Source organism: Diadema antillarum, unplaced genomic scaffold (assembly GCF_040938485.1).
Source record: "Diadema antillarum isolate AM-2024a unplaced genomic scaffold, OU_Dant_1.0 seq00000782_RagTag, whole genome shotgun sequence".
Taxonomy (NCBI): Eukaryota; Metazoa; Echinodermata; class Echinoidea; order Diadematoida; family Diadematidae; genus Diadema; species Diadema antillarum.
Genome location: NW_027271670.1, coordinates 571128 through 585450, shown reverse-complemented (window position 1 = coordinate 585450; position 14323 = coordinate 571128). Strand labels below are relative to the sequence as shown.

The 14323-nt window shown below is 40.1% G+C and overlaps 1 protein-coding gene across 1 annotated transcript in view; it reads left to right on the top strand.

Annotated features, from left to right (window-relative positions):
- LOC139739093 (neogenin-like) overlaps positions 1–14323 on the top strand; it is a 170484-nt gene that overhangs the window by 84022 nt on the left and 72139 nt on the right. The window contains exon 2 of the mRNA XM_071649713.1: positions 1735–2043. Within this exon, the coding sequence (XP_071505814.1) occupies positions 1735–2043 (309 nt within the window). The remainder of the gene's footprint in view (positions 1–1734; positions 2044–14323) is intronic.

Sequence of the window (14323 nt, the reverse complement as noted above, 5' to 3'; positions counted from 1 at the left end):
TGCAACATCTGGCAATTCCTAGAGATTGGCAGCAGTGTCAAATGAATATATTTCCAAGAAAACACATTCTCCTCTTCCTGGCATTGTGCCAAAATGATTTCTACACACAATCACACAACCCCCCTCCCACACACACATATTGTTGTTTTGCTGTTAGCTCATGAATATTCATTATTCTTTGTTTAGACTGTTCTCTCTCTCTCTCACTCACTCTCTCTTTCTCTTTTTTTTTTCCCATGGCAATGATGTTGGTATTATGTCACTCTTAAATATTGGCTCAAAACTTTGGTCTCAAAATTGTACTTCATTTGAGGTATATCTTGGTGCTTCTTCCTATTCCAGTTGTGTGGGTTCACTTTTCTTTTCCCAATTGATAACCTCTGCCCGGGTCAAATCTCCCCTGGCCACAGGGCACCTCGCACTCTGCGAACAAGATTAGTGTATCGACTATAAAAGTGGGTCCTCCAAGCATTCAGTATGTTTTCACACGATGAGTCAGTGGAATTAAAGTGCAATTTCGGTTCCATTTCGGCGAGAGAGTCTTTTTGTGTGTGTGGGCGAATAGCCCCCGGAGCTGAGCGGTATTTCTGCGATGCAGGTCTGAGAGTCGGAGCCTTCGGGGTAGGATGCTTTTTTCTTTCCCATTTGTTGTTCCCTTCCATCCCACTGCCAACGAGGGCAGCAGTGAGCGGAGAGTGGTACGTCAACGGGAGGACGGGTAGAGAACCTGCTGATGAGTGCCGTCAATGACGAGTCTGAAGTGCTACCTCTGTCTAGGCTTGTGGGGGTGGATTCTCCTTGAGAGTTGATGCTTGTGGATGGTCTATCTCCTGTCCAGCCGTAGAATTTTAGGGGCCTTCTACTTGTTTATGTGCTGCAAAATTGTCAGAGAGGGAGGGGGGACGTTGATGCAGGTGAAGATGTATGATGCACGAGTCCAAAGCATCATATGCTCATGAAAATACTGCTCACAATAAGACACTCAAGATATACTATAGAGGTAAGATGTATGCATGGTTAGTAGAAGGAAAATAATGAGGATGGATCCAGATACAGTGAAGTTCTTACCTCCTTGTGTAATAAGATATTACATTTCGCACAGCACTTTGTTTCTTGGAAACTACTGATTCTTCTTTTGATTCACAAGTGCTTTTTTCTGTCCTCTACATTCACACAAACAAATGGTTATTATTTATAAAATGCTACTCTTGATCTTGTTAAAAGTGATCAAGAAAAGAATATAAACATACATGCATGGAAGAAGCATCAAGTACATCTGCACTCTGATTGGCTGAAAGCTTGTTGCGATGTCATATTTTTAAAAAAACATCTTTGATCCATGCATGTGTTCTAAGCTCAAAGTTCAAAGTTCGAGTTCAGAGTTCATGGGTGAGTAGTTCCGAGAGAGCTGGGTCTTGGTCTTGCTCTAGCCTCATCGGAGGAGGGCCAAAGAAGGGCCAGTCTTGGCTGTCATCTTGAGTAGATGTAGAATCATTGCTCTGTCCTCAATGATGGGATCACATGAAGACCCATTGAGCTGATATACAAAATGTCTTAAAGTGCTATTAGCATGGCAGACCCTGTGGTGTTAATTGTTACCATCTACCATGTTTTGGATTTGTTAAATGCAGGATGGCATTTGTTATCTTGTTATTCATTCTTCACTAAGGCCATAATGAGAAAATTTTTCTATGTAAAAACTGACTTTGTTTCTTTGTATCTTAATGTCTACAGGATCTCAACAATACCGTCTCAGTGGCTACAGCTTTTCCTCTGAGCCCCAGGATCATGAGGTGGTGAGTGGGCGTGGCCTTACCCTCAACTGTTCCACCCAACTCTCAGAGGGCATCATCATTGAATGGCATAAAGATGACCAGTTCATCGACACTGTTGGCTCACGCTACTATAACATGCTGCCAACTGGGGCTCTGCAGATTTTTGCGGGCGTCCCCGATGAGCAAATGCAGGGTGTCTACTACTGCACCATCTATCACCAAGACCTTGGTCTAATTGAGAGCCGTAGAGCCCATGTCACTATACCAAGTGAGTACAAATCATATCTATGAACCCGTTGATAACTAGAAGAGAATACTCTAGAACTTTCGCGTCACATTTCCAGATGTTTTGTGTTTATCAATATGGTGTCATCTTTGTATGATGACACCATCATACATACCAGAACATGTTTATACAGTGTGCATTAACCTGTTGAGGATGAGCTGATATTGCTATAACACACATTTCCCAGAGACACCTGTCCAAGTATACTCAGGACTAGTCTTCAATGGGCCAATGGGGTTTTTTTTCCAAGTGTTAGGATACAATGAGAGTCCGGATGTAACGAGACAAATCATCCAGAACAGATGATCTCATTATAGTGGGATTACCATGTAGTAATTGCTGCATGAAAATATCTCCAAAATTTTCAATTTCATAAAGAAGTTCAGAGTATCATTAAAGATGCACACAGCAAACTGTCTTAAATCCTGTGTGTGATACCCCCTGCTTGAAGCAATGTTGATTAATTATAGGTATTGTAGTTTGGTCCCCTGATTTAGGTGAAGTTTACACTCGGGGAAAAATGATACAATGGCTAAAATCATCCATTCAAAGATTTGAAACTTCTGAAGGAGCATGAAAAAAGTAATTTTGCCTTCATGTTTGAAAAAAGAGTGACAGATGTGATGTCATGATGTTGACAAGACTTGTGCAAATCATGTAATATGTAGACAATGATCGTTGTTACGAACGTTGATGGCCAATTGCCCAAGAGACATTGGGATGCTAAATGTGTTAATGGCATATCGAAGCAATGCATCTTCCGAAAAGACGTTGGGTCTGTCCTCAGAATTGAGTTATACCTTCATTGCTGTTTTAACTTTGTCTGTGTCTCTGATATTCAAGATAGGAGTGAAAGGTGATGGTTTTCTTTAAAAAGACAGGTTGATGACGGTATCCAGCATGACTTGAAGTACCTCGAATAAAATCTCAGCTGCTCTGCTTGGATAGTTTCCCTGGAGTGCTACAAATCTCTTCTTTCCTCCATACAAAGTATACACAAAGGATTTTGTTCTCTTCCCAGTAGATTTGAGCCTGGACACTCCAATTTGGGATATCCCTTCTTTTTTGGGCTCCCCCTTAAACCATCTTAATAATCCCAACTCCATTCAAGTGTACATTTGGTGGCTGCCTGATTGCTTTGGGGATGACAAGTAGGGACAGTGCTGGGGCAAACAACGAAGAGGGGAAATAGGCGGAGTGGGGACTTGATCCCTCGTCTCATTGGTGGGCGCGAGATTCCGCACGCTTGACGTGCCCGTAATCCCCCCGCTTGTTTAAAAATTTGTCTGATTAATTGTGCATGATACTGTGTGGGGCAGGTTTCTCTCCACAGCCCCTCAGTGAAGGGATGAGATAGGACTTTAACCCATTGAAGACTAGTCCTCGAGCATACTTGGACAGGCGTCTTTTGGAAGAACATGTCATAGGAAAATCTGCTCGTCCTGAATGGGTTTAAAGGCATGTGTGTGTGTGTGTGTGTGTGTGTGTGTGCTCATAGCTCCTCATACTTATTCCACGAAGACTTCCTCATGCATCTGAATTGGTAGGCATGAAAATGAAGTGTAGTATACGGTTAGGGTGGTATGTACTGGCTCATATGATTCCTAAATCTAAGAAATTAGAGTAATGTGCCACACTATATTGTTTAAACTACAATTTAGATTTCATTTCATAGATTGCACAACGAACAAACTCAGAGTCAGGGAATTAAAAAGTTGGGACTGGTGATCTGGCTTTTAGGATACCGGTACATAGAACTGCACCGAGAGCACAGTAACCAACCTCATTGGTAAAAGTCTTGCCTGGTATCATTCTCCTCTTCTGGACATTCTTAATCTATTGTTAATGGGAACTACTATGTGCACTATGATGTATTCAATCCATAGGGGATTACTACATTTCTGAGGCTAAGAGTTAATCGCGCAGATAACAGTGGTCCTTTGATGTGCCACGTGAGATGGATACCGCAAAACCAGAAGTTTTCATGCGCATAAAACTGTCCGGAATTTCTCGAGGAACCAAGCTTCGTGAAAGTAAAATGCACGTCAAAGTTCCTGTCTACACAATGCAGTGAATGCCAGTGGCGATTGGTGGAAGTGTCATGTGGTGAGAAAGTCCATTGGCTCCAATTTGCAAAAATTTCATGCAGCGAATGTCTCTGGTTTTACAGCAATTGAAGTGATTTTACAGTAATTACAGTGATTCAAAGTTCCTTAAAATATCATATACTCATGTAAGCCTTATGTACATTACTTTGTATTACTTTATATGGAAATTAAATCATTTTGAATTGAATTGTAATTGAAAAAAAAAGGAATCATCAAAGAGCTATAGTCACTTTGAGCAAACTGCATCTCGTAGTATGGAATGTATGAGGTCAATGTAAAAAGAGGGAGAGCGGTAACAAAAGCCAAGTTTGATCTGTGAAGAATCCTTAAAGGAAACCAAGAATATTGTGGAGATAGTGCACAATGCTCTTTTGAAGGAGGACTCTGGTTCAGTGATGAGAAGTTAATGTGAGTAAGGCTCAGTATTGACACAGCTGAGCTCAATACACATAACCCAATACTCCATCTAACTCCTTGATTTTGACATTGAAGATCTTATGGGTAGACAGGACAGATAATCAGAATTGATTTTTATCACTGCAGCAAACAAAATCTGTGTTTCTATCCCTAAAGATGGCACGTATGCATATTTGTCCAAAAAGTGACTCACTTTCCCCACTCTCTGGCTAGAACAGAGAAACTGGGATGCCTTGAGACGAAGGGGGTATCAGGATGGAAAAATTGTTACACACACAAACCAACGTGTGCCACCACCTCGTCAAGCCCCAACATCCGGAATCGTTCGGGGCGGGGACGACACTTATTCAAACACTGGGATTTGCGCTAATGAACGGAGTGTCATATTTTGAGTTTGCAAACCCGGTTGTTTCGCAGCAGCAGGGAGACTGTCTGGGGTGGAAGAGCTTGGATCAGTACTCATCTGGGAGTGGAAAAATGCTAGGAGATTTGTCATCTGTGCCCCATCCCCCCCCCCCCCCCCCCCCCCACGGTCCAATTACCTTGGGATTACTATCAGCCCGGCTTACCCCGGGAGTCACTTGTAATGGAATGGACATGTTTGCATATCTCAGAGCTGTCCAATTAAAGGAGTAATGCTACATTTCTGGGCATTAGACGGCTTTTCTCCCCAGGTCGATGTCAAATCAGCATTGGCCTTGGTATTGAACTTTCTTGTCTCATGATCTCCTATTGTAGGCCTGGTTTATTTGGATATATTACTCATTTTGTATATATGTGTATGTGTATATGCGCGTGTGTTTGTGTGTTCTTATTTGTTGCTTACTGGTAAGATCAGAATAAGTATGTTAAACATGGATTGTGGATTCCGCAAGTACCTATTCCTTGAATATCAAACTTGTGTACATGAAAGCGTTAATTTCATCTCCACCACAAAATACAATAAGGAAAAAGTTGATGAAAAAATAAGAGAGGCACTACTTGAAATTTTCTCATTACCAGATCACACTTACAGTGTTTGAAGAATGCTAGTCTCCCTGATAGCATGAATTATTCTTTTCTCAAAATGATTACATTTGTCCTTTCTTCAGCACACTCCCTTAAAAAAGATTTTGTTGGTTAATATATTTTTATGCAAGTAGCACAAATCATTTTTTAAAAAGAAAAGTATAATCTCATCTTTAATATCACTCATGAGAAAAAAGTGAATTATTCCAGTGAGAATGCCTGGAATGATTCACCACCCTAGTGTTTGCTGAAACAGAAGCTCCCATCATGTCAAGACCTCCCTTTCATCGGGCAGCATCAAAAATTCTGCACTTGACCAAGTGTTCGTTCAGCATCAATGTAACAAACCTGATTTAGAGAGCTCAAGTACTAAGAGAGAGAAAGGGGGGGGGGGAGGTGAGAGAGGGTTGGGGGAAAAAAAGAAAATTGAGAGAGAAAAGTTGTTCTCCTCCCTTGAACGCAAATCATAGAACGCATCCTGTCATTAAAGACTGGAATCCGAGCCAGAGCATTCGGATGTTGAGTGGAAGTAGTTGATGCCAGTGAACCGTTCCCATCATGCATTTTTTTCCTCCCCTCTCCCCCCCCCCCCCCCCCCCCCAAAGGGAATTAAGATAAAGAGAACTGGGCTTGGACCCCCTGGGTTTGATTCGCTGTTCAAATAAGTGGTAGGAGTGTAAGAGGAGGGTATCAGCGACTTGGGATGAAGGGAGAGTCTGGAGTCAGATGTTGGTACATCAGGAGGGTAGGACTCAGGGATGCTTGCATGACTCATGGAGGTAAAGCTACTCTTTGTGGACCACTTCACAAGGTCCTCCTCTTTTGGATACGGAGGTGCAAAAGACGCCGGTTGCCTGTCAATCACAGCTCCAGTGGAGGAGGGCGTATTCCGATCCCCGACACATGTGGAACATGGGAAATGAAACTCTCTTTTTTTTTTTTTTTTTTTTTTTTACTGAAGGATGATAAGATATATCAGTTCTGGCATACATTCCCCCCCCCTTTTATTTGGGGGGGGGGGGTGGGGAAGGATGTTCAGGCACATTGGAAGCCTTGAGAGAATATCATCATTCAGGCATGATCAGATAACATGCCTAGGGATAAAATATTACCTGGAATATGAAATGTGAAGTTTGAGAATTACATATTGCCTTTGTGCACCCTTCCCCACAAAATAGAAAAAAAAAGATGTAGAAGAACAGAAATTATTACAGTCCTGCTGTTTTCTGCTAGGCATCCTTTGTTATGTGTTCAAAACTTCATTGAAGGTAATGGCCTTATAACTGGTAAACGCATATTTAATGGATCAAGCAAAATTGTTTTTTTATGTGTTGAGTATATAATAGTTCTGATAAATACATTTGACTATTCCAGTAGCGGTTCAATTCCTTTTTTTTTTCCTGCCAATGAATGCCTGAATTGCAAGAATGACAGATGTGTTGTCGTGGAATGGTTTTACCAGCTTCAAATAAATCTGCTTTGCTCAGTATCTAGGCACCAAAACCAGGCAACGCACAGCCAATATAACTCTTTTATTCTCTCTTCTCTTGCAAATGTCAGTTCATGCTTATCAAAAACTATAATTTGAAAATCTTGAGGGGGGGGGGGTGGGGAGCAGTGGGAGTGGTGACAGCATAGGTGGATGGAATAGTAACTGAAACAAGTTTTGCAAACATATCACTCAGTTGATACGAATTCCTGGCGTAACATGTTGTTAAAGGGGGGCGGGGGAGGAGTATTCCATTTTAGTGGAGGCTGATAGTAGACCATCGAGTCAAAAGATTTGCACTGAATACCCCTATGCGCTGTAACTCTGAAAATTTTTTTTCCCCTCTTCTTTCTTGCGCAGATTTTCATGCTATGATGGGGTAATGTTTGGTTGTACTAGCAATCTGTGTTCTTATCAGCAAGCTAAACAGAGAAGGGGATCATACATTGCTGTTTTTTCCTTCTTCCTATTCATGCACCCAACAATCAGCCGTGTTTCAATCAATGGAATAATGCATGGAGGTAGGGTAGTTGGTGTGACATATGCAAATATTGGCAACTCTCTCTCTCTTCTACACAAGAAATGCCCTCCCACAGTAATCGTATCATCAAGCGAGCAGCAGCGATTTTGATAGCTGCGCAAAGGGGATTATTGGAGCCCCGGTTGGTGATCAATCACGTAGAAGCGATATTGTGGCAGACGTTAGAGAAGGGTTTAGAACCACCCGACCAAGGGCTTGTTCCCAAACACCAAATAGGCCTAGTATGGTGCTGTGAGTCCTAAGTGAACCATTGCAAAGAATTTAGTGTTCTTGGCCTGTTGTTCTAATCTGTTGTACAGTTCTTGCCACATGCCTGCTCAGTAGCCAAGAGGACTTTCACATTTGCAATGAACTTGTTTGCAAATGTAATTTTGTTGAGTAGATTTTTGTGAGTTTGACTACAAGCTTATCAAAATCATATATGTTTGCCCAGTCTTGGTCACCACATAATGCCCATCGAAGTTCTGCTCAATTTTAGAGGTGTGCTTTCATCATCATAATGGCATAATTTCTATTTCGCTAGTGAGGAGATCTGGACCCGAAAGTCACTATAAGCATGTACCTTACATGTGTGTACAACCTCTTGCTTATAAGCATTGAATATGGAGATTGTGTTTTTGACAATATATGTGACAAGCTGGTATGGATTATCATTTGGTTACAGGACACAAGAAGACTAACTTCGGTATCTGAGGACCTAGAAACAAGAAAAGCATTAAGAAAAACTCGTCTGAAACACGATTATAAACAAGCTCATTTGTTAGAGTGAAACCTCCCATGAATTTTGACACAATGAGCAAGGAGTGTTGGATAAGCCACTGGCCATGCTGCATGAAACTGTAATAGTGGCTGAACATGCTCATGAGTTTGAATACATGAGTTCTATGCAAGGCAGTGTCCCTACATCATTGCCCCACCCCCTTTACACCCAGACAATGAATGTATAGTATTGGTTTTTTGTTTTCATTTCTAGGATTTTTTTTTGTGTGTCCATTGGATGCTCTTTAATGTCAGCATCAAGATCAAGGGCTTAAATAGTATGTCAGATGAATGGCGTGTTCTGTGTAATATACAGATATTTTCCTGGGATTCACACATTAACAGGCAAAAAACAACCAATATATTAAAGGAGATTCGACATCATAAACATCGTCATTGATGGGATCATGACTTGGCTTTTGTGTATGCCCAACCCTCTTGTTAGAAATTTAACTAAAGACAGTTGTTCCTGTACTATCAGTTTAGGAGTAAGTAGCAATGAATGCCATTGGATTTGTGCGATGCATATCTACACGTACACTTGCTTTTAACCTGGCAAAAAAGAGACTTCTCCTGTTCTTTATTACACTGAGAGAGTATGATGTGTACACATTTATGAGAAGGAACTAGAGGTGTATGGTAATGCAATATAAAGAATGACTAACAGAAAGAAAATACAATATCATTTTTTTCATAAATTTGCAACAAAACCTGTCATATATCATGGTCTCTTCTGTGTAAATCAAGTGTGCTTGTTTAGAAGTAGGGCTATGGGATTTTAATGATATGATTGTATGATGTGTGTGACAGCCTCAATAGGTAGGGAAGACCTGTTAAAAGATGTGAATAATTGAGGTTATCCTTGGGTTTGGCTGATACATTGTTACAGAGCTCAATGGATGGCTGACTTCAATGCCATCACCTACTGGGCATGTGGAGGGGTGAATACGAGTGGGAAGAATTGTGACGGATGGTTCCCTTTTATTTGGCTGAGCTGGGATATCTGCTTGAATACCTATGCTCCTTTCATCCACATCGCTCTGCCTTTGTGCGGTTTGTTATTAAAGATACAATTCCCCGTCAAGCAAGGCAGGAGCAGTTTGAAAACTCTCGTGTTTGGATACCCAAACACACTGAGATATAACCAAACATACAGGTCAAGGGTCAGTGGGTGTGAATGCAATGACCTTTGGCACAGAATATCAGCACTCTTTCACTTCTCATCTGGTATATCATATACCGGTATGTTCATTTTTATCTATGTGTTTTATCGGCAGTCCATAATGACAGTATGTTTCTCTCATTTCCGAAATCATGTATAGAGTCGCTTTGAATATCATAAATGGTTGATTTAGTAACTACTGTGACATCAGTTTGAGAAATTATATGTGTTTTCCACAATAAATTCTTTTACATTGTGTTTTTTTTTAGAATTCATAAGCTTTCACCTACAGTACACTGTCATATAAAGAAATATGTCTAAAAGTAAAATTGACTTATCATTATTTCTCTAGAATATATTTGTACTTTTCCCAAATAACCCAACATATTTTTACAAGTTTATCACTGTTCTGGAGCATCAGTTTGCTTGTATGTATGATATTGTGTATGAATAGCTTTTTCTTATTGCAACCAGTATTATCAGAAAATGTGTCTAAATAGAACATCAGAACACATAACAATTACAATCTCAGTATCATATGCCATGGTTATAAATGACTATCTTGTAATATATTTCTTCCTTTTATTTGCACTGTGACTTGTCCGGTGAAGGAGATTTTTTTTTTTTTTTTAAACTCAGTAAAGTTTGCTTCATAGCACATATGTCCATCCTTTTATGAATTGGGTTATAAGCACAATGGTATAACAGTACAGAGCCTGTTTCTTTGAATGACCCCAGCGTCCAGTTTTCTTTTTGCTTGCTTGCCTGCTATTATTTGAGCCGTCCTTTGTGACGTTTTGCGACACACTTGCAGAGGGAGTTTGATAGTTACTAACCATTTTAGTGTGAGAAAGTCACTTGTAACCATGCGTATGCAGTGAATTTCTATTGCCCACTCTCTCCCTTCTCAAAAAATAGGCCAAATACATATGTATACATATTTTATTCTATTTGCCAAGATGTGTTTGTGGTCATTTTCCCATTCATCGTCACAATTTTTTTTCTTTTTTTTTTCTGAGTATTCAAAAATGTCAGTTTTTTTTTCCCATTTTGTAAAAAAATTTTCACTACAGTTTGTCCAAAGAGAAGAGGTAGGCGGGTGTTTTGTCTGCAAATAAATGACAGGTTCACTGGTGCCTCCAGTCAATCCAGTTTTATGAAGTTTGTGGCAACCTTTGACTGTAGGCGTTTGGGTGGTGGGGAAAATTCCGCTGACAATAGACAAGGTGGGACGCGTCCCGACGTGACGAGAAATGTCGCCCCCACTCCCGTCGTTCTCACAATGATGAAAGCACGAGGGTGTAAATTTCTCACAGTGTTTTGGCCGCAGGTGAACCAGTTCACAAATTGCCCTTTAATTGTGTGTGTACGTGCGTGCATCGCATGTGTATGTGTAACTCTTTGGCTTCTTGTTACTGTCACAAAATGATTCAAATAATGTTGTATCCTGCATGTCTTTGGTACATTCAAACAGGCTAATGGATTTTTGACAAGATACTGATTTATATTTGTCACATGGAAAAGGAAATATATCTGTCCTTTGTATCAAGATGACATAAAAATCATTGAAATGTAAACTCTGTTCAGTGTTCAATTTAACTTAGTGTATAGAGATAAATGAATCAATAGTGTAGCAGAATAATTTTCTTTTTTTTTTAATTAATGAACTAAAGACATTACATTGTATCCTTTACATCGGTGTATCAAAGAGCTGCAATAATTTAGCACAGTTATGTATTTTTTTTATGAGGAACAAAGTATTGAGTGTTGTATCTATTATATATACAGTGCATGTATATACTCAGTATTTTCTTTTTTTGCTGGTATAAATGCGAGTGTACAAGTTGTGAGATGATGACATAATTACCTTGTTCAGTGTGCATATTGTGTTGTGATCACGACTGGTATCACTGTTCCTGAAAACATGTACAACTTTGACATTCAACACTTTCTGATCATTTTTTTGTTGTCCTGATATTGTGAAACTTCCACATTTCTGTTTCTTTGACACGACTGAAATCAATCCTAAAACTTGGAGCATAATTCCCCTGTAATGTCCTGTAACCCGTTATGGATGGTTTGATTTTGCTAACAACACGCATTTCCCATAGACGCTTGCACGAGTATACCCGGTACTCGTCCTCACCGGGTTAAGAGAACCAGAAGTATTTACTAGATAGCTACAGTTTACTTCTTTTACAAAAGAAGAAGAAGAAGAAGAAGAAGAAAATGTTAAAAGGTGGGCCATGGCATAGTTTGGGAGCGGGATGGAAATTCAGGGAACAGTGTCCTAATCGTACTAAGCCATCGCCTCTGGCACTGCTATAGAGGCTGCATCAATGGGCTTTCAAGGGAAATGGGGACGATAATTTGAGACCCTCTCGTCTCGATTTCTGCGGGTAAGGGAGCTGGGAAGGTCCCCCCCCCCCCCCCCCCCCACCGATCCCTCTGGCACCTGGCTTGTGGTCGAATCTGGGCCGAGCGTGGGGAGTTTGGACGCAATTATTGTTGCACCTTGCGCATGTACGTCAAGACATATGCCAGCATTAGGCCAGCTTATCGATCCATCCGTGTCCCGTTTATCGAAAGCAACTTCAGTGGCACATTGCCTTTCAGTATCTAGATCTTCCACCAAAAAAAAAGTTGCTGTGGCAACGTGAGAATTATGTGTAGAATGGGCAGAAGTTGTAAAAACTCTTTGTAAGTTTGATGAATGTGTCTCAAAACTGGAGACATGATAGTGAGGGGAAAAACATATTGTAAAGCAAGATATTTTTGTGGCATGAAATTTTCACAAATTGGAGCTCACTTCCTCTTTCATGGCATGACATTTTTGCAAACTGCCTCTGGCATTCAATGCATATAATATAGACAAGAACTTTTGCATGCATTTTAACCCGTTGAAGACTAGTTCCAAGTATACTCAGGCAGGTGTCTATGAGAAATGTGTGTTATAGTAAAATCAGCATGTCCTAAGCAGGTTGATTATGCGAATCTTGGTTCTCGTGAAATTTGCGAAGTTAAAATGCACGCGAACATTTCACATTTTACAGTAGCCTCTGTGAATTGTCCAGCACTTTGAAACCTGGTGAAGAGTATATATGTGTGCTATGTATATAAATACAGCCAAAAAGTCTTCATCATCATGTTCACTCTACGATGCAGCTTTAAGACCCCACGGGCAGAGAAATCAGAAGCGGGCCAGAAGTATCCCCTTTCGAGGGTAAATGAAAAATTATCGATTTCCATCTGGGAGTGCTGATATTGACTCTGCAAGCCGTAACTATACGTTGCCCATGCCGAGGGGCTATTTGTACCACCTTAACGGAATAGAATGTGTCTCCTTTGCTTCTGTTGGGAGGACAAAACATCTATAAGGGGTGATGGGCAGATGGAGAAACAAGGATATAGAGTCACTCCTTTTATCTGGTATGAAAAGTGAATGTCACGCATGTGCCATGAGAAACGTTATCTAACTGAGATGTGAGAATACATATGGTCAAGTTAAGCTATAGAGTGTCATATTGCCTTGTTGATTTAGTACATTCTGTGGGGGTTAGGTACAAAATTTCTCTGTGAAATGGCTGGTTGCTAAAATGACACTTAGAGCTCTCAAAAGTGGGAGGAGAAGAGGCAACAAGACTTTGGTCTGTTGCTTCAATGTAAAGTAGATAGTCAAACAATCAAGTCATGATACTCATATTCCTGTAGTGAGCGACAGAACAAACAAGGTCAACAGCACAGTGCTGTTGCCAGTGATGAAGAATGTAGTATCAGTTATGAGTTATCCTGTCACCTAAAAGTTCATGAATGGATCAATTTTTAGTTTGTTTCCTACTGTCAAAGCAAATCAAAGACATATGGTGTAATTTTATCTTCCTTGAATGGAAGCTTTTTTTTTATTACTTCAAATGTGTGTGTTGGGGATACATTTTTCCCCCATTTGCAGTGGTAATCATAGCACACAAATATTAACCCCCCCCCAAAAAAAAAAACAAAACAAAAAACAACAACAACAACAACAACAACAACACACACACACACACACACACACACACACACACAAACAAACAAACATTCATATATTTTTTCATTTCATTTTTCCATGTAGATAGTCATATATAGATAACTAAATCAAGGTGTGTACCATTTATGTCATTAAACACAGTACAAAAGAGTAATGTGGTGAAAATTTTGACCATACTTGGTAATCGATTAGACTGGAACAACCACCATGCCATCAAAATTTTGTTGCATCATTGATGATCTGAATGAGACGAAGAGTCTATGTTATGAGTTTTAAGTCATTTGAACCCTCTTACACCCTTTGCCATGTCTGGAATAGTAATCAGAGTACATTATTTGTACATAACAGGAGCATATAACTTTCAGGAGTTCTGTGAAACAATGATCAATAAATCAACAAATGGAAGGGGGATGGCAATATTGCCAGAATGACACAGCATGAGGCCATGAGCATCATTTCAAAGAAAAAAGTAAAAACTGCAACAGCATTTCTATAAAACCTTGTGATAGACTGCTGAAGACACAGCAAAGAAACATATGAGGTGGTTTTATGTGAAGGATTTGGGTGCAGTTCACAGGTCACATTTTAGTGAATGGTATTCTAGGTTCCAAACAGCAGGAACCACTTCTGGTCCATGGGTTTGACACACTATGACAAGAGACTCTACAATAAAGTTCAATGATGAATGTGGTTAATAGATGAGGTACAGATTATACGTTGTATTCCTTCAAGTCTTTGTGCGTCACTGCTG